General features: G+C 35.0%; 1 protein-coding gene across 1 annotated transcript in view; it reads left to right on the top strand.

Moving 5' to 3' along the window:
- LOC148956917 (LIM domain-binding protein 2-like) overlaps positions 1-7,417 on the top strand; it is a 60,200-nt gene extending 52,783 nt beyond the window's left edge. Inside the window, exons 11-12 of the mRNA XM_089087763.1 lie at positions 803-1,053; positions 7,157-7,417. Coding sequence (XP_088943889.1) covers positions 803-1,030 — 228 coding nt within the window. The 3' untranslated portion in view covers positions 1,031-1,053; positions 7,157-7,417. The remainder of the gene's footprint in view (positions 1-802; positions 1,054-7,156) is intronic.
- Positions 7,418-19,856: the final 12,439 nt, after the last annotated feature.

The raw sequence follows: 19,856 nt of genomic DNA, 5'->3' as shown, positions 1-19,856 counted from the left end.
GCCAGTTTTACTGGTAGTTTTATGTATATAGTGAATCTCTTCTTGTAAGAATGGTTTGGCGACAACCATATCTAGCAGCATGGCTTATGCACCTCTCACTTAGTGTTATTTTAGAGCCCTAGCTAATCCAGCACACAGTCTTTTTCGGGAACATGAAAAATTTGAATTTATTGCTTATGCTGTATTCCACGCTCTTTATGTAGCCGCAATATGCTTGCGATGCTTATGGCTTTTTAGATTCAGCCCCTTTCTCTCTCCCTAGAAAACCAACGTGGAAGATTTTCCACAATGCAACTTTTTCAAAAAAAAACAGAAGGTATAGTTCAAGCCTTAGCCACTTCTTGCTGAAGAATAATTAGCAGTCCATGGGAAGCTATCCTTTGGAGCGAACACCCTCTCCAATCCCCCTTCTTTAAAAATCTTGAATATGGCCCCGGTGTGTAGTTTCCAAGCGCAAAAATAAGAGGTTACTTGACAGGCTCACTGGTAAAACTTGACCGACCAGTAAAGGAATCCCTAGCTCTGATCGAATACAAATTATTGTTTTATGCTTATTTTTTTATATTCTTGCTGTTATTATTAGTGCAACATCTTAAGAAAAAATTGAAGGACTGCCCTCGTAAAGATGGATTTTGGCGTAGCACATTTGGAAACTTCGCATGTTCCTATGTACGTGTGTTCTTCGGAAAGTTTGACGATACAAATGTTCCCTAATATATTTAATTTTCATGTTTTTTATTTTTCTTTAGTTTTGTTTGTCATGTTTTGTAATTTTCATGTTTTTAATTTTCTTTTTTTGTAGGATGTAATGGTTGTCGGTGAACCATCATTGATGGGTGGTGAATTTGGTGAGGAGGATGAGAGATTAATTACTCGTTTAGAGAATAACCAGTATGACCCAAATGTTGGAGTACTCGAAGAACAGGGTATCAACCACACCCCTTATGGAGACCCAAGTGCACCTTGGCAACAAGACCGTAAACCTCCTGGACCAGATCCTGGGAAAAAAAGTCCTGCTATTAGCCAGTAGCTATAAACGTTTGTACTGATAATGTAAGAGAAACTAATTTTATTATGTCCTTGTATCCCTATTAGAACCCCATCCCCCCATGGGCGCCCATAAGCTGAATTCCAGGGAGGGGCAAACCTCGTCTAATTGGCACTTTTAATGCTATATAAGAGAAATCTTAGAACAAAAATATAAAAATAAGGCAGCATCATTCAGCCAGGGGGTGCGGGTGCCCCCTGCCCCCCCCCCCACTTATGGGTGCCCATGCACCCCCTAACCCTCTGTAAATTCTATTTATTTTTAGAGGAGTAGGATGTTTCTCATGAAATGATATAAATTGTTGGGAAAGACGACATTTTCTAATAAATGTCCATAATATTTCTGAGCCAATTGATAGAACCGTCCAAAAAACAACTCCACTCTTTTTCTAGTGAGGGGACAGGCGTATCACCCCCTTCCCCAGACAATTCCCATCCGCCGAGAATCCACCCATCTGGAAATCCCCCCCCCCCCCCCGCAGAAAATTTCTCTGTCACTGAAGATTCCTCTCGGAAACCCCTCTTCCCGTTGCGGAGCCATCCCCCACATCCAAAACTGAGCCGTAAAAGAGAAAGTATTACAAAAAAATGAAGAAGAGAATGAATACCTTTACTTATATGGACTGCGTGACTTTACAGGAACGAATGCGCAACTGTGAGGAACTACTACCCCTCTAACTGGAAAGTTCAATACGCAGTTTTTGGATACTTTTAAATTGATTGGCTATCTTAGAATTTAAAATCGATAGCAACTTGGTCCTCCATGAGGTAAAATTAGTTTAATGCCAAAAAATGGCAGAAAATTTCCACTTTCCCTTGGACCAATCTTTTTGTTCACGTTAATAGAGCTATAAAACTTTTAATTCCCGTTCATGTGGACCCTCTCCCGCTCTTCTAGGATCAATAATTCGATACAATCACCCCCTGAAAACGAAGAAAAAACGAAATAATCACCCATTCATGATCTTTTTTTCTGGTAAAAATTCAAAGCTCCATATTTTTCTAGGTAAGACCTTGAGACCTCCACAGTAGGGTTCTCTAACATGCTGAATCTAATGACGTTATTTTCATTAAGATAGCTTATCTTTTCGGGGGGGGGGTTTTCTCCATTCTTCGATAATCAGGCAAATTTTCCCTGGTGCGTGGCATTTGATGTATAAAATTAAGCTTAATGGTCTTTACATATTTAGAATTAGCGTAAAAAGTCAATTCTTTTTATTTATTAACTTTTTAAATAAAACTATTTTTTTAGTTTTCACCACCACATCCACCCGTGACATGCTGACCAAATCAATGCAGACCATTTGATTGGTCTCCCATCAATAAAAATTGACCTGAAGTCCATTTCTCTTACTCGTCTTATTAGACTCTACGCCTTATTGCCCTTCACTACACTAATATGAACAATGTCTATGCATTGTTTTATTTTTTACCTTTTTTGTCTTTTTGAAGTACATCTTAAGCAAATTTTAATCTAAATGTTCCTAATTTTTGTCCTATTTTGACAAATCTATCAACGGATAACTTTCCTTCATATGGCCCAGATCCTAGAGTGTGGTGCAGGAATCTATCCATCAAGTCCGAACTAGTTGTTAATTAAAAAGTATTTTTTTAAACGTCAAAAGAAGATAACTTAGTCCAAGTAACTGGTCTTTAGTTTCAAAATAAGTTATCTCAAATAAATGATCTTAAAAATCTGCATAACAAGGCCTTACTTGTGATTTGAAAAGTCAGAAAATGGGACGCTCTTAGGGATTTGGTATTGAAAAAAATGGAGATTTCTAGCGATTTTTCACCAGCCCTTTAGAGATTTTGAAAAATATGAAGCATCGGTTGCAGTTGTTACATTAGGTTTAGTAGTCCCAATTTTTGCAACTGTCTACGTAAAATAGTCATTAGAGGTCGGGTTAGAATAGGTCCTGCTAGGAGCTTTTGTGGAAGGAATTTTATTCGTCTTGGTAAGAGTAGTGATGGCATTGCTAATTGTAGTATGAGTGTTGGTAGTAGCGGTAGTTGTAGTCCTGATAAAAGTACCAACCAGCTTCTATTTTATCCTGTTAATAGCAGTAATGGTAAACACAGTTATCAAGGAGGTAGTTGTGGTAGGAGTAATAGAGGTAATAGAAGTTGTACTTTTTGACAACTTATTTCAAGAATTTGCGTTGCTTTGCGGCAGAAAAATCTTCAACGCATGCACTTGCTTTATCATAGAAATTGTTACCACTTTAAACTTTCGTTTTAAGAATGCGAGCGGACATGCTTTTGATCATATAGGTATGTTTTCATGGTGTATTCCCAAAGGAGAAGAAGTATTGACACCCTCAATTATAACTAACTATAGTTACACAATCCAAGAATACTAATTTTATTTCCTAGCCAAGCCCCATCCCTTCCCTAGAAACTTTGAATCTGCCAATATTTCAACGGTGTAATATAAGAAAAATGCACACCCCCCCCCCCCCCAGGATTTTTAGAAATTTGCATTACTGTATTTATGCGAATTAATGAAAAAGGATTACCGGAATTCTCTACGTCACTCTGAAAGATTGACCAGCAGTTTCTCCTCAAAAGATTTTAAGGTATTTACGACAGAGTTGCTAACGCTGCCGGAGCGTCTTACGATTTTGAAGTCTGTTGTATCCAAAAACGACTAGAACCATCATTCCTCACCGGACTCTGCCAATGCGTCATGGACTTCAGCAGTACAAAAACGAGTTGGAGTGGGCTCTCTTGCAGTTTCTCCATCATTACTTAATTATCCTACAGTAATGGTGTCAAAGCTTGAGGGACCAGATAACGATTCCCAAGTGACAACCTTTAAAATGTTGAAGGATCCAGATAATCTGCCTTTTGAAAAAGGTTACTTCCAAAATGAAGGCTTGTCATAAAACACTTTTTTTTAACACAACGACTATGAATTCTTTGAGAAGTGCAACGATGGGAGTATCACCAGCCCTAGTATTAGAAAAGAGCTCAAGCTCATTTTAGGTTATTTGTGCTCGACTGCCAGTTGGATATGAAGAAGCACTTATCAATACAGTTGTATTATGCATGGTAGAAAGTACGGTAATAGTAGCTTATAGTACAGTTCAGCTATTAGACATAACCCAGAGACTCTTAATAGAATCGTTGCATTCGTCGAATGTAAAAAAAAACTATTTCCAGGCTCCCTAGGTTTTTTGTAGACTCAATCATTTCCAATGTGCTATTCCATCGCACTTTTACGTCAAGAGAGATAGAGACTCTTATGGATATATAGCCTGTGCTGCGACCTCGTTTTCTCACAGACCCCCAGCTCCCCACTGTTCTTCTCCATTACTTTCGCCACCCTCTTCCGTAGACACTGCATCACTGTCTACGGACACAATGCAAGGACACAGCCAGGATATACGGTAATAGGTGATTTGTTTGTATCCTACTTCACCTGAGCAGTATCTGTGCAACTTTACTGTTCAATTGATTGAATAATGTAGAGTAAGAAATAAGTGGTTTAGTGGAACTAACATTCAGGGGCGGATCTAGAGCAAAATCTTGGGGGAGGCCCAATGTGACAAGGGCGCCAATGAGCAAAATCTTGGGGGGAACCCAATGTGGCAAAGGTGTAAATAGTTACCAAATTGACAAATTCATTCTTAACAGGAGTAAAAAAACGGAATGAGGGTGCCAGAAAAATTTTGGAGGGGGGGGGGGGTGGTAAATTACTTAATAAAATTGGAAACAGATGAAAAACAGGTAGGAAAAAAAAATAGAAACAGGACGAAATAGCTATTGTAGAAACAGAACAGGCAACTAAAAAAAGGTCATCTGTTTCTGTTCTGTTTCTTTTTTTTGCATGAACAGAATAGAAACAGGCACTTTGAAAACAGAACAGAAACAGTGCCCATGCTTATACCAGGCCTGGTAAGTGATTGGCTTAAAAGGCATTAAATAAAAAGAACTAAAATCTAGTTTTTTGAATTGAAATTCAATGTGAGATTTTTTTATTCATTTACCCTTTCACCATTACATGGAAAGGGGCTATTTATTTTAGTGGTGTTTTTTTTATGGGTTGATTTTATTCATTTTAGTGAGTTTGTTTTACGGCCTTTGATTATTCGTCTATCTTTGCACTGAGGACGGCTGAGGGGAGTTCTCGGCCGAAACGTTTAGCATTTTTGCTTTTTCACTGGCTGGAAATATCCACGTTTTTCTTCTTGGGTTTTCTCTAATATTGATTGCTAGCCGAAGCGGCCTAATCATCTTAACATCAAGTTTCGAATCTAATTTTGCACCAGGATTTCTCAGAACCTCCAAAATTTTCATTCTTCTCGCTCTCTTTTTTATCTAGGACACTCATATCACATGCATAATTTAATTCTGTAAGTTTCACCTTCCTATTCGGACTATGTTCTCCCATAGTCTTTGTCGTGTTCCTTAGGACGAGGTCAGTCAAAATAATACATTCAAACGGAGATAGAACACCACCCTTGCTAATTCATGAAACCGACATGCATGTAAAAATTTTTAGAGGTGGAGGGGGGGGGTAATCATTTAAATAAAAAATGCCTGGAAATTCAAAAAAATATTGAATTTCGGGAAGGCCTTAATTTCGTAACAACTCCATTACTTGAAAAAATTCCAATTAATCAACGATTATTATTAAAGGTCTTAAAACATTAAGCGTGAACTAACCTAAGATTTATTTTTTGTCTTAGTGCTTTCAACTCATTAAATAGAAAAGGTCGTTTTCTTTTATTTTTTTTAAAGAATGGAAAGAGTGCTTCTGAAAACAAAAATAACCTGAGATTTGTCTATATGTGGAAAATCATAGGCAAATCTGCTGTTTATTATAAAGCTTAGTTTATGTTTTATTTAGAGTGACATCATTATATATAAAATGTTGATACTCAAACGTTAAGCCCATGGGAGTGCCCTTTTCCCTTCTGGGGGAGTGCTCCTTCCCTCCGATCTTCATATAAAGCTGAACTTTTGCATAATATTACTTTGAAAAGGGAATACACCCCTAAAAAATGGGAACTCCATGCAATTTTTGGGGGTTGGGTAAAGGCCATATCCAGGGGTGTTAGGGGGTCTGAGCCCCCTCCCCCTCGCAATTTTTTCCGATCCGTAAAAACGTAACAAAAAAGAATATAAACAAATGTTTCAAGCATTTTTAAAGTTTTATTTTTCTAAATCCTCCCGAAAAAATACTTTTGTAACCCCCTCCCCCCTAAATAAATACTTTTGTAACACGCCCCCCCCCCCCGAAAAAAGATCCTGGATGCAGCCCAGGGGTTGGAGGTAGATTTGTTGGAAGCAGTGGGGGAAATGTAAGACCGACTTTTCCATTCCTAATTATTTTTGAAAAAGCCATGCATGGCTCATTGGTCACTGCTTCCAAACCTCTGTATGGTGTAGTTTTTTTTATTGCTTGAAAAAAAGGCACTAGAACTAGCTTAAAATTTCTGCTCGGATACTTCCTGTCCTAGTGTTTTATGCCTATGGTGTAAAAAAAAATTATCTGATGAAATCCCTGTAGTATCTATCTGCTTTGAAACTCTGCGCCATATATAATAGTTATGTAAACAATGATTATATGCAAGCTTATTCTTGGCAAAAGATATAAGATGCCGAAGCATTGACTCTGAAAAAAGGAAGATCCTTATTAACAGATGGTAGATGTTAATCCTCCACAAAAAGAAATTTAAAGATTTTGTGGATCATTTCTCGATAGGCTCTGATTTTCTCAATTAACGACGTTCAGTGAAACCACACCTAGTAAACATTTTAATGCATTTATCAAGCTAGGATAGTTTATGATAATTTGCCTAGCTACATTCAACGTGATAAATATGCCGTGTAATTTATAAACCCGAGTTTCAAAAGACTTTTGTGCTATGTTTTTAGCTGAGACCCTCGGTCATGATCTTATCGATATTGTCGGCTGAAGCTGATATTCTTATCGAAATTGATATTTAAAGTTAAAAAAAAATGTTAGGACGTGCCTAATACTGAAGTTAGTGTAGTTTTAACGTTTATTGCCAAGCTTATCTTTTTCTTTTTTTGTGTAAATAAACTGTTACATTTTTCCTACTTTTTCTTTTCTTATCAACAAGTTTTCTTTTTTAAGGCCAAAGGGTCGCAGAGAGAAGCTGTAATTTGGGTGTCTAATGTGGCCAGATAAATTTTCATACTGGTTGTCAGGTAAAACAAAGTGTTCGTTCGAGCCAAGGTATGCTGGTTCACGTGTTAAGGACATAGTGTATTTCGGAATAGTGTTTTTTTTTGTAAGTTAGTCAGTTTTTGTGAAGGCTATAACTATTTCGATTATTTTGTTTGTTTGTTTGTTTTTTGTTTTTTTTTAATAAGTATTTGATTGTTGTATTAAGAAGTCCCCATTCAACCATTATAAGATCAACGTAGTTGAATTGTGTTGGCATGTCTATATTTATCCATGTTCTGAAGTCTGACTCTTTTCTTAGGAGTTAGGGGTTTTTATATTTCTTAACATTGGACGTGATCGTCCAATTTTCTGATCAGACAGCAGTCAATGATTATGAATTCGACTTCTTATTCGTGAAGATCTGATCAGACAGCAGTCAATGATTATGAATTTGACTTCTTATTCGTGAAGAACGTCATTTACTGTTTCGCTGCCCTTGTATTAAGTAAGAGGTAAGTAAGGTGTCCCTGTATTAAGAGGTAACCTGACTTACCTCTACCCTGATTTGAGGTGTTTCTGTTTATATTTTTACTGGTATTCCATTTTATATTTACTAAAAGCACTTTGAAAAAATACGTCTTTTTATTTCAGCGATATTTGGACTTTTCACCTAAAATTTTGTAATCATGCGGTTTTTCTATAATTTCGTGTATTTTCCCTATAATTTGCATGTTTTGTTCTTCTTTTTTTAAATTTATATCCGTCCCATTAAAATTCCACCTGCTTCCTAAAAGAGATTCTGAATATATCTTTTGCTAATTTTTCTCTTTATTTTACTATAATTTTCTATTAAGCCACAGTAAAAGTTTAATGTAGAGCATTAAGAAAAATTGTCTTAATTACTAATGTAACCTCTTCAAATTGAATTTATTCTGTTTTATATTTATATATTTTTTGTTATTATATTGTACCTGTGTGTTTTATTTACTCTGGATGGTTGATAATAGGCAACGCTATAGCGTCGCCTCTGGTTGAGGTTAAGTAAGAAAAAGCTAACCCTCAGAGTTTCAAATTATTTCAGGTTGAATAATTGTTGGAATTCAGGGGAAAAAATAGATTCTTTCAATATTTTTGGAAATTTGTTAGATTTTTACATAAATCACTATTTATTTGCCAAACTGAATCCTGATGCGACAAAAAGATACCAAAAGACTACTTCAATGACTCCATCTCTCTCTGTCACAGATAATTTTCAGAGTAAAATGATAGTATTTTGAAAACACGTCTTGGCACAACCCCTTTAAGTTATGTGTAATGCATTGATATTTGGTAAATATGGTAATATTCAGGACTCACTAGAATTCCAGTTTCTACTCATGATTACTTGATTTAAACTTCTTCTGTTGAGTTTATCCCCATTTCTCAAGTCTAATTTAAGCAAAAATATTAAAAAGTCTTGGCTTTTTAAATCGGATAATGCCTACTATTTTGAAAATTTGCGCTCAAAATTTCTGTTAAGCAGTATTTTAGAAGTCTATTCAGTTATTCAGAAAAAGTTTTTCTTTTCTGAATAGTTTGCTCGTGTTGACAAGATTGTTTTACTACCACAGTATAAGTTGGCTATATATAAACAGTAGTGAAAAGTCCTATACTCTCCATTAAAGATGTTTGACACATATTGGTTTAGACCTCTCTTTATGACTCTGCCTCTTCACGCACGCGCAATGACAAATGCTTAGCGCATTACGACGGGCTTATGCTGTGATCTGACTGAATTCCAAGAAGAAACTGAAACTATTGCTGCTGTGACGCTTAGAGATATGTCCTTTTCCGAGCACTTTAATCTGTGTCATTTCTGAAGAAACTTTTCGCTACTGTACATATATACTTATACTGTGTTTGCTACTGAGCAGTATCAGTGCTAAATATATTAAAAACAGCTTATCCTTTTGATTTTCTTTTGTAAAATATTTGCGAGAGGCTATTAACTGTGGGACTCAAGGTGTATGTCGTGGAGACTCTGGGAATCAGCTCCCGAGGTTTTTGGTTAAAGTTCATGCGCCTCAAGTTCTATGCTTAAGAGGTCAAACTCAGGGACCTGAGGATCTGTAGCCTTAGAAGCCTGGATTTATACCTCTAAAGTTCCAAAGATGTACACCTTGAGTCCTGAAGTTGGCAACTCCTCACCACAATCTTGTCAAAATAAATACTTTAAAAAGGGCGCTAACTTCTCTAGGGAGTTTAATACTGTTTCATGCTAATAATCACCATTTAATAAAGACATTTTTTTTAGTAGATCAATTTTGACTGTTGGAGCAACATTCTGAAAGTAGCAGCACAAGAACTTGGGCACAGGTCTACCACAGGGAATATCATTTTATTCATGAAATAAATGTTTTCGCAACAAAAACAACAATCGACCATCTAGAATCTTACTGGTGCTAAAGTATTTCTAGGATTTGAAACATCTTCACTACTGTCTTCGTGATATACTTCAAGTGTCCGTTATTTTCCCGTTTTAATTAAGATTGCCATTTAACATCCCCCCCCCCTTGATTAGGGCCCACAACCGCTAATACAATGTACGTTCACATACTTTAGACCATCATTTCCTAGTATGTATGAATAAAATAATGCTTTTTGAAGCTGTTATGTTATATTCACTAAAGAAAATCATCATTGATTGCACCCTTTTAGTTTCAGAGATAGAATTTTATTTAATTGTAAACAAAGTTTAATAAGTAATGGATTTTATTCTTTTGTTGTTTTTTTATAGTATTTGCTGTATCATTTTACCTTGCCTATTTTTGGTATTGAATAAAAGAATGAACGACTGTATAATCAAGCTTTCCTTTAAGAATTCTGTCATTCTGCATATTCTAGTGACCAAATGCTCTCTTGCGTATCAAATATAAAGAAAAATAGGTTTTTTCTTATATTATAATGAGATAAATCTATGATTTTGAATAATGTTTACTTAATCTAAGGTGGATTAGAATTATAACTTTTCCTCAGCTTACAGTGCCGCGTATCAAAACTCCACTTTTAGTTTTTTCTTTTTATTTTAAAAGAAAAATTTATTTTACTAATATATATATTAGATTTTATTTTAACTAAATTAAATTATTTTAATTAGATTAGAATTTAGATTTTATTAATTTTTATTTTAAAATAAAAATTTATTTTACTAAGAATATATTTTTATTTTACTTTTGTTTCTTCTATTTATTTTACCGTTTTGTACAGTATAAAACTCTCCATTTTAACTGGACATAGAATTAACTTTAAAGTAAAACTTTTGCCCTAAGATGCCACTCAGCATTAATTTTTGATAAAGTTTTTTTGATAAAAATAAGGAGTAATTTGAAACGAGCAGGAATTATTGCCTTTCAGTCTATGCAGCTGATATTTATAATACAAGTGTGAATAAACACACTGTTAACATTTTTCTCTCTTTGCAGATTTGTCAAAATAGCGCTTTACCGAAAACACGCAAAAAAGTAGGATTTCTAGTATAGCCTCAGAAACTCTAAGTTTAGGGGAATTTCACGCTATCTTTCTTCCGATATCCTCACTTGAGGCTGCTTTAAAACGTCAGAAATAAGCCAAGGGTTCATTTGAAAATCCTTCTAGTGTTTTCTTATCGCAAGCAAAAATTGATAACTTGTGGAATCATGAAGAAAAATGGTTCCCGTTTCAGCATGTGAATTTGGAAAAATTAAATTTTTCAAAACAAGAACCATTGAAATATAATATAATAATATTTATTTATAACCCACTCACATCACAGTGGAGTAAACACTTAAAAAAAGATATGATTCAAAAATGAAAATCGAAAAAAAATGAAAACTTAAAAAAAAATGAAAATCGAATGAAAATAAAAAATGAAAAAAATAAATAAAATTAATAAAACAAATGAATCAAACTATGGTGAGGCGACAAACGCCGGTACGCTGGTTCTGAAAGCTTTTCGTTTACAGCTTCTCAGTAATATTCGGAAGGTAAAACGTATTTATTATTTTTCGATTCCTATTCCAAAGAGAAAGATTGAGAATATATTTACAGAAATGGAAATAAGTTACTCAAATATCACTAAAATCGTTTTGCCTAAAAATAGGGTAAAGAACAGAATGATCTGAAAAGGTAGAATAAAACTTTTCAAGGGCACTACGATTATATTTCCCTCGGTTGGCTATAAGAGTAACCAATCTGGATCTTTGTTCTAGCATCCCGGACGGCACGCTCAAGAAAAGTTTTAAGATTTTTGGTAAGATGCTGTAATTGTATCTGTTAAAGAAATTGATATGTATTTTCCATATGTTTTCTCTCTGAAACGCAAGTGTTTTATTCATTTTTTTATTTACTGTTTTTGCAGAATTGTATCTATAGAATCCATCTTTTTAATCTATAAATGATATCTGCAAAATGATATCATTTCCCCTTAATGCCATTTAGACTTTTTCCTTAATGCCATTAGACTCAATAGTAGCAATAGGGCAATAGTCGTCATAGTAGTAGTAATAGCATGCACATAGTGTCTTTTGGTTAGTTCAGAATCCCCCTCAATATACCCTGAAAGTTTCAGCTTAATTCCCTAAGCCGTTCCTGAGGCGTTGCTGATACACCCTTTTGACAATCTACTTGCACATAGTGTGTTTTGATCTAGTTCAATATCCGCCTAAAATTCCCTAAAAGCTTCACCTTAGATACTGTTTCTCAGCACGTCTTCGGAGTTCCGCTGAATTTTGTTTTGTCTTTGTGGATCTTCAGCCTGACCAACTCCCGTGTCAACTACATTATACAGAATGGCTTTTGCATCATCCACCATTTTCGTCGTCAGGATAATATGTCTGCATAGTCAAGGTCACTAAAGAATAAATCAGGACTACCTTTCGACGCCTCTAGTGGAATTCAAGGCACGCTTTATTCTTCAATCAAAAACGAAATTTAATAGTATGGAGGACAGGACACCTGAATATCCTTGGCCTTTTTGGACACCATGGATCAAACAAACCCCTCTTTCCCGATAAGAAATAGGCTACTGTATGTAAACAAAGGGCCAATTGCATGACTTAAAGCCCTGACCATGTGGTCTGAGAGGGATTTATATCCCTAAAGGCATAGTTATTGGACCTTCCAGCTATGATTAACAAAATTTATGTATCAAAATTGTTATCAAATGTTCTTGGGGAAAAAAGAGGCGATGGGTTGAGGACTGGTTGCCCTCCAATCACTTTTGACTCTTAAAAAGGGCACCAGAACTTTCAATTTCCTATAGAATGATCTCCTTCTGAAGTTTCTACGACAATCTATGTATAATTATTAACTTTTGAATCCTATAATACAGTATAGAACGAATTCTGACCCATTGTAAATTAAATGATAAAATAAATTATCATATGCATGATCAGGGCCGGGTTGGAACCTTTGACACGTGTAGGTCTAAGTGTTTTTGCTGGTCTGTTTCTGCGAGATTATCGGGAAAATCTTCGAAAATTCGGGGGTAGTGGAGGGACTAAACATAACGCAACTGATGAGCCTAAACTAATGAAAGAGAGGTGATACCAAAATCCAGCTGCCTCTCTTGGGAGACATCCAACAGTATATAAGTGGCCACGGAATTTCTGTGTTGTCTGAAAATGACTTTTCTGTGAATAGGCGAGGTGTGCGGCGGAGAGGACCTGGCACTTTGACGATAAATCACATCAACCAAGTTTTTATTAAGAAAATATTCGCTCAGTGATAATTTATTTCACCCCCTTGCGTTGTGTGCCCTTAGGCCTTTGTCTAGTGTGCCCTTAGGCCCTTGTCTAGTGGGCCCATTGGTAAATCCAGCCGTGTGCATGATGATGCACCACACTTATTTCTGACAAAGACAATATAGCACTAACACATTTTGAAAAGTTGCTTCTCTGTGATATGGCTGCATTTTTGACAGACTTTGCTGCCTGATTCCCTGTAGTCCGTGCAAGGCCGTACCCAGAGGGGGGGTTAGGGGAGTTTGAACCCCTCCTGAAATGTTTTTTTGACTTGTAAAAACGTAACAAAAATGGATATAAACAAGTTTTGTCTGCGTTTTTGATTTTTTTTTTGGGCTGAAATTCATTTCCGATAGAAATGATTATTATATTTGTAATCAGTATAAAAAAAAGGCATCGAGTGGTATATTCACTTTATGCGTAAGTCAATAATATGATTTGGTAGTTATATTCTGGGTAACAGAAAACTGAATAAATTTTATAAATTTAAATGCAGGATAAAACGCCAATTCTGTTGGTGTACCAATTATCATAACAAATCCGTTTTTAGTTTTTGTGAACATTGGCATAAGTTACTTTTTGCTTACAGTTTATTATCACAAACTATTTGATAAGATTCACTTTTGATAAAAAAATTTTTTTTAACCTGTTCATTTTATTCATTAGAATTGGACAATTCAAAGAACAAAGGTCAATTTGAGAGCTACATTGTAAGTTTAGATTTAGTTTTTTCTTTCGCTATTCTGTAATTTGTATATGTTTAAGGATATAAGGGATTTTAGTTCGAGGGAGAGTATTGTGCTGTTATGAAAGAGGTATATTTTACATGGCCGTTATAAAATCAAAACCTGGTATCTATGCAGGCAGAATGATTTTTGAGTATCTTTATTCCCTCTGTAGCCTATTCTAAGGCTTAGAAAACTGCATGAAGACAAGTCTACATGTGTTATAATCTTCGGAAGAAATATATCTTTCTATAATTTTGGTTTGAATCTGATTTTGTTTTAAGATTAAATACATAATAATTAAATATGTTATTGGTTAAAAGGATTGACTCCTTTGCCAGAAATCCTTGTCGTTTAAAATCAACTTTTTATTTCATTTTGCAGGCAAATTTAGCTGTTCTTTTAATTTGAGAATGTTTTCTAAATGTATTTAAAATAAACTTATTCCTTAAAACAATATCCTAAAATATATTCCCTGTCTCCCACCCACCAATGCTGTTCTAGTGTCTGCCCCCCCTCCCACCGAGGAGAATTTCCTACCGGCACCTTTGTGTAGGTAGGAACGGTTTTTGTCAAGGACTACAACTAGGTACCTCGCATAATCCCTTTCTAGTCACTTGATTGTTCCTCGAGAAGTCGTTAGTCCTTGTATTTCTGGATGGGAAGTTCCAATCCAGAGAAAAAGAGAACGTACAATTTTTTAACATTTATTGCAAATCAACTGACATTCATTCAAATGTAGGTTTCTTTTAAAATGACCTCAAGTTTCGCAAATGTAGGTTTCTTCTAAGATGACCTCAAGTTTTTCTCGAGTGCTGACACGTCAGAGTCATGGGAGGCTATTGTAGTGTCACCCCCAAAAGCCACAAGTAGATTATATTTGCCCTCATTGCTCGAAGTTTCGAGCAAAATTTGCAACATCGTGAAGTGTTGAATAAAGGATTTAGAACACAACATAGGTCATCCATGTGAACAAGGAATAACAGTAGACCCAGGACTGAGCCTTGCGGCACACCAAAGTTTACAAAGATGCTATTTAGTGAATCTTCTCCTATGTAAATATATCGCTTTGTAAAGTAAGACCGGAACCATTACAATACCTCTCCTCTAGCCCCAATGTGCTCTAGTTTACCTAATGAAATTCCATGAGCCATTGTGTTGAACACTTTCTTAAGGTCAAGCAAAATAGCGACTGGTACAAGTCCCAGGTCAAGTGCCTTATTAATAACCAGGCTTAGTGACGCCAGAGTATTTTCCGTCGAGTGTCCGGGTCTGAATCCAAACTGTTGTTGGTTGAGAAACCCCTTCGTTTCAAGAAAAGAGTGATATAAATACTTTCTAAGACCATACATGCTATACATGACATATGAAACTAAGAGAGGAAAGGAAATAATAAATGAAAAATAAAATAAACAAACTGAGAAAACGAGGATTTTGTCAGCCAGTGGCAAAACATGAAGACGAAGAACAAGCAAATATTTCGACAAGGAGCTCCGCCAAGTCGTCCTCAGTGCTAAAGAAAAAAGAAGAACGAAAAACTATCCTTTCGAAGTTTACCCGACAAAAACAGAAAAGACAGTGAATAAAAACCGGGTAGGAATCAATGAAAAAGGATTTACCAAGATGATTTAGCAGGAATTTTTTGTCTTGCAATAGTTTTGGCTGGTCTACAATTTTGGTTTTCATTAGATATGCAACTAGGTTCTCTTAAATTGGACTGAACGAAAATATTGATTTAGTCTTTTAATATTAAATTGTTATAAATTGGGCTTAATGAAATATCTCCGGTATCTCTATTTATAGCCAAATTTCTGTATATATATTTTTTTATCTTAATTACCTCTTTAAAAGAATGCGGTAGGCCATTTACAGTAGATATTAAAGTTGCCTCCTCAAAAAGTAGATTTTCAAGGATATGCAGGGCCAAGGCGGATTCAAAGCTGTCATTTTTATTTTCCAATCTCAGGAACGTATCTATTGAAATTTTGTGTTCATGCAAACGTTCACCAAGTTGTTGATGGGTTCTACCGGTGTAAAATTGCCCACATGAAGACGGGGCTCTCTAGACATCACTACCCAGTACAGGGTTAGTTTTATCTTTTCCTGAGTTGAAAAAATGTTTATGTTTTTGTTTAGTTTTGAAAGAAACAGAGATTCTGTTTATTTAAAACTTTTCCAAGTTTATCTCTAAGTTTTAAGATGAAAAAAAATGAAAGTAATGAAATTTTTTTTTTCTCAATAGCCGGAATGACTAAATCAAGGGGGACTGGCTCCCTATTTTCTTGTTTTATCTTTTTAATCGTCTATCATTTTCGTTTCCTTAGTTTTTTTCATATTTTGCTCCGTCTTTTTCAATTTTTGTAGACGGCTTTTCAATTAATAAATAAAAAATAATGCGTTTTCATGAAAATATGACCGTCTAAACGAATATTTTGTTTTTCAGTACACCAAACTCTAGATATCATGTGTATGCTGTCGAAAAAGAAAAGGTGCGGAGTGATCGCTTAGAATAAGACTAGTTTTAGTCTATAGTTATCTAAGATAATTGATGATAAAAAATGTACAAATATTCATACCACAGTATAAGACAACATGAGATTCTAACACAATTTTTGATGGACCAACTAAAAATGATTCACCAGCTAGAAGAAAAATCACATTCTTAAGAGACTTAAGTGACCTGGCGTAGTGGCCCTTCTCAGCCAATTTTACACCAGTTTAATCATATTGCATTGGTTTGGATAAGACTCATATTTGTTATAATTGGTTAATTATCTTTCATTTTTCATATAAAAATTGTCTTTCATTTTGCACATTTCGTTAGATAGTTCATTTTATGTATGGTGTCTTCGTTTGTTCTATATAAGTCCATAACACCGATTACACAAGATCCGGAAGAATGTAGTGTTGTTACTGGTTGTTATTGATTATTTTAAACTACCGTTCAACGTCCGTCTACATTCTTAGGTTAAGTAACTTGTGTTACGGACTTCTAATATAAAATCGCTATTAACTGGGATGCTATCACTCATCATTAGGTATGTATTTCCATCCCCACAAATGATTTGTCACTCAAAAGGGCTCTAAGTTAAAACTGGAATGCCAATGTTTGACATTGTGTCAAACATGTATGAGTACAAACCGGAGAAATTGAATTGCAATATTCAAGAACTTGTAGCGATAAAAAAATTAGAGTGGGTTAAATTGTGGTAATAAGGATTGACCGCGTCAATGTAATGTTATGCTTTAAGCTGTGAACTTACACCTTATAAGTTCTCCGATAGCGCCACTTATAGCGCTAAGGACTGTGCCATATGTAATATGATGCTTAAAAGCGGTATACCGATCGCGCAACTCGCTAAAGGCAAGACAATAAAATATGTAACTATAAAATGTAACCTCCTTTCCTTGGGCTATCTGGAAATCAATTACCTGTAATATAATGTAGAAATCAGATCCCTGGGAGCGCTACTGATGGAGACATGTGAACTAATTACCTGCCGTGCAACTAGATACAGACATATAAAATAAACACAAATAGAAAGGCAATAGATTTATTGTGACTTACATTTTAGGTGTACAACAATGCTCACTTCAATTGACGACAAATAGGAGCAGAGATAATAATAATGACTGAATTGCAATGCCTGAACGCCGAAATAATTCTGATCATAATAATCCTCCAAAAAGCACTTTTACCACACTATAAAACATAGTTTTTGTCCTGCGCTCTAAGACCTGACTCACAATTGGCCCAAGTCCTGTGGAGGGGGCCGCTATTTTGTAATTATGTTCACAAACTCATTACCTTGTGCGGATTTTTCGTCTAATAATTTGTTTTAGACATTTCTGATGATTCGAACGTTCACACCACTCTTATACTTTCAATTTCCTAACAAATTTTGTATCAAGTATCTTATTTATTAACAACTATCTTAGCAAAATTCAAAACTTAATAGCTTCGTTCCATATTTTTCTGCGTATGTCTGCCAAATTTCATGCTTTTACCATAAAATGCCCAAACTAGACGCTTATGTACCTAACTATTTATTTTAATTAGCGTGGATGCATCTTAATACCATATTTCAATTTCTTGTTTTGTCGTTAATATTTTCAGTTTATTCGACTCATGCGTTAAAAATATATTCTCAAGTTGAATCTTGGTTAAATATATTTTAAAAAACATTTTATAGATAAATGAAAAACTAAAATTAGTTTTATTGTAAATTTTACAAGTGAAAATGTAATTTAAAACTATGTATCGATTGAAACACTTTTAATATAAAATTATAATAAACACTGTTAAAGTTTCTAAGAGTATAACTTGAAAAACTTACTTTGTTTACAATTTTGAATAGCCTCAACAGGGAGATCCAGGTAACGGTGGTCTCTCCAAATTGAGGCTTCAATTAGTACATCCAGGGTTTCCACAGCTAGTTGGATTTACTAGATCTAGTAATTCAGAGGATCTAGCCAGTGATTCCTGGTGGTGCCGAACGTGGTACAGCCGTACCATTTTGCTACATTTCATCTCTACTGATACAATTTAGTACAATCCTACAAAATATGGTTCATTTTACAAAATTATTGAACAATTCAGTATTTTGTCAGGGTTGCCAACTTTAGTATGATTTTACTAGATCTAGTAATAAAAAAATCTAGTAAATTTAAATGATCTAGTAAATTTCCTGGAATCTAGTAACAAGTCAGGATTTATAGTAAAGAAAACTTTTTTTATTTTCCAGTAATTCAGGGGAAAAAATCATCGTAAATATTTGACAATTTACAATTTTTGCTTGTCTGTTTTACAATTTTGCTTGTCTGTCTCTAAGAGACAAACAAGCAGTCACCTATTTTCATAAACAACAGACACTTCACTTTCGGCGTCTAAAGGTCGACAAAAACATTTTTCTGTGTATCAAATCTTACCAACTAAAAATGAAGCTGCAATGACACTTGGATTTGTGATGATTGGGAATCTATAGGAATCAAAACAAAAGCCAGTAGCCAGTGTAGCCACCCAAAAGAAAAACCACCAAAGGTGATTTGGTGAATCTCTTCAGTCGGAAAATTTTTATTGAGGAAAAAGGAGCCTGCTGAGAGAAATTAAAAGTAAGTAGAAATGTAACATTTTATATATATATATATATATATATATATATATATATATATATATATATATATATATATATATATATATATATATATATTTCTATATATATATTTGATCTTATTTCTCATCTTAGTTCGGAAGATGAAAATTTTGCAGGTATTGAGAATGTGGATAAAAGGTGAGTAAAACGCCTAGGAAACCTGCTGTACCAACAGAAGTTTAGGGACGAATGGTTACAAGATAGAGAACTGAAAACATTCATTACCCGGTGCCCTCTTGATTTGAAGTCGGCGTACAGCAAATATTGAAAAAAACGCCTAACAGGGAGCGTGTCAGTTATTAAGAAACATGATACATGCCGAAATCACGTGAAAAGTATGAACACAACCAAAGAAGAACTTCATCTAGATCTCTTCACTTCTGCTAATTCTGCGCGACAACCGCACGCAAACAAAGTTACAAATAGAGAACTACGTTTAGCCATCTACTTCGCTGTCGAAGACCTTCCTATTTTGAAAATGAACTCCCTTGAAAATCTAATAAAGTCTACTTTCAGTGACTCGGAATTTGCGTCTTGTATCAAGATCAAGAGAACCAAAGCAACTACCATAATCTCCAATGTTACTTCTTCATAAGAAAAAAAATTCATATCGATGGACCTGAATAACGAATTTTTTTCTCTGATTGCCGACGAGTCGACAGATCGCTCGACAAAAAAGAGCTTAGTATTGATAACAAAGTATGTAACGGAAAACAAGGAAGTAAAGGAAGAATTTCTGGGGTTGCTGCAGGTGGATGATGCAAATGGGGAGGGCTAGAGGAAACTGATCACTGATTACTTGATCACAATTAATGTACCAATTTACAACTTAATTGGCATAGGACTTGACAATGCTTCTGTTTATATGGGCAAAGACAAAGGTTTGGCCACCCTTTTAGGACAAGAGGTACCTGGAATGATTTACCTGACCTGAAGACTATTGACAAAATGGTATTTTTTAAACTCATTATTGTATGTTATATAAGTTTTCTTTTTCTTGGCAGCCCTAGTCCAATTTGAGGTGTGCTTT

The sequence above is a fragment of the Artemia sp. Qi Xiang Cuo genome, chromosome 1 (genome assembly GCF_049724085.1).
Source record: "Artemia sp. Qi Xiang Cuo chromosome 1, ASM4972408v1, whole genome shotgun sequence".
Lineage (NCBI taxonomy): Eukaryota > Metazoa > Arthropoda > Branchiopoda > Anostraca > Artemiidae > Artemia > Artemia sp. Qi Xiang Cuo.
The sequence above is the reverse complement of the archived record's forward strand: the minus strand, read 5'-3'. Positions and strand labels throughout refer to the sequence as shown.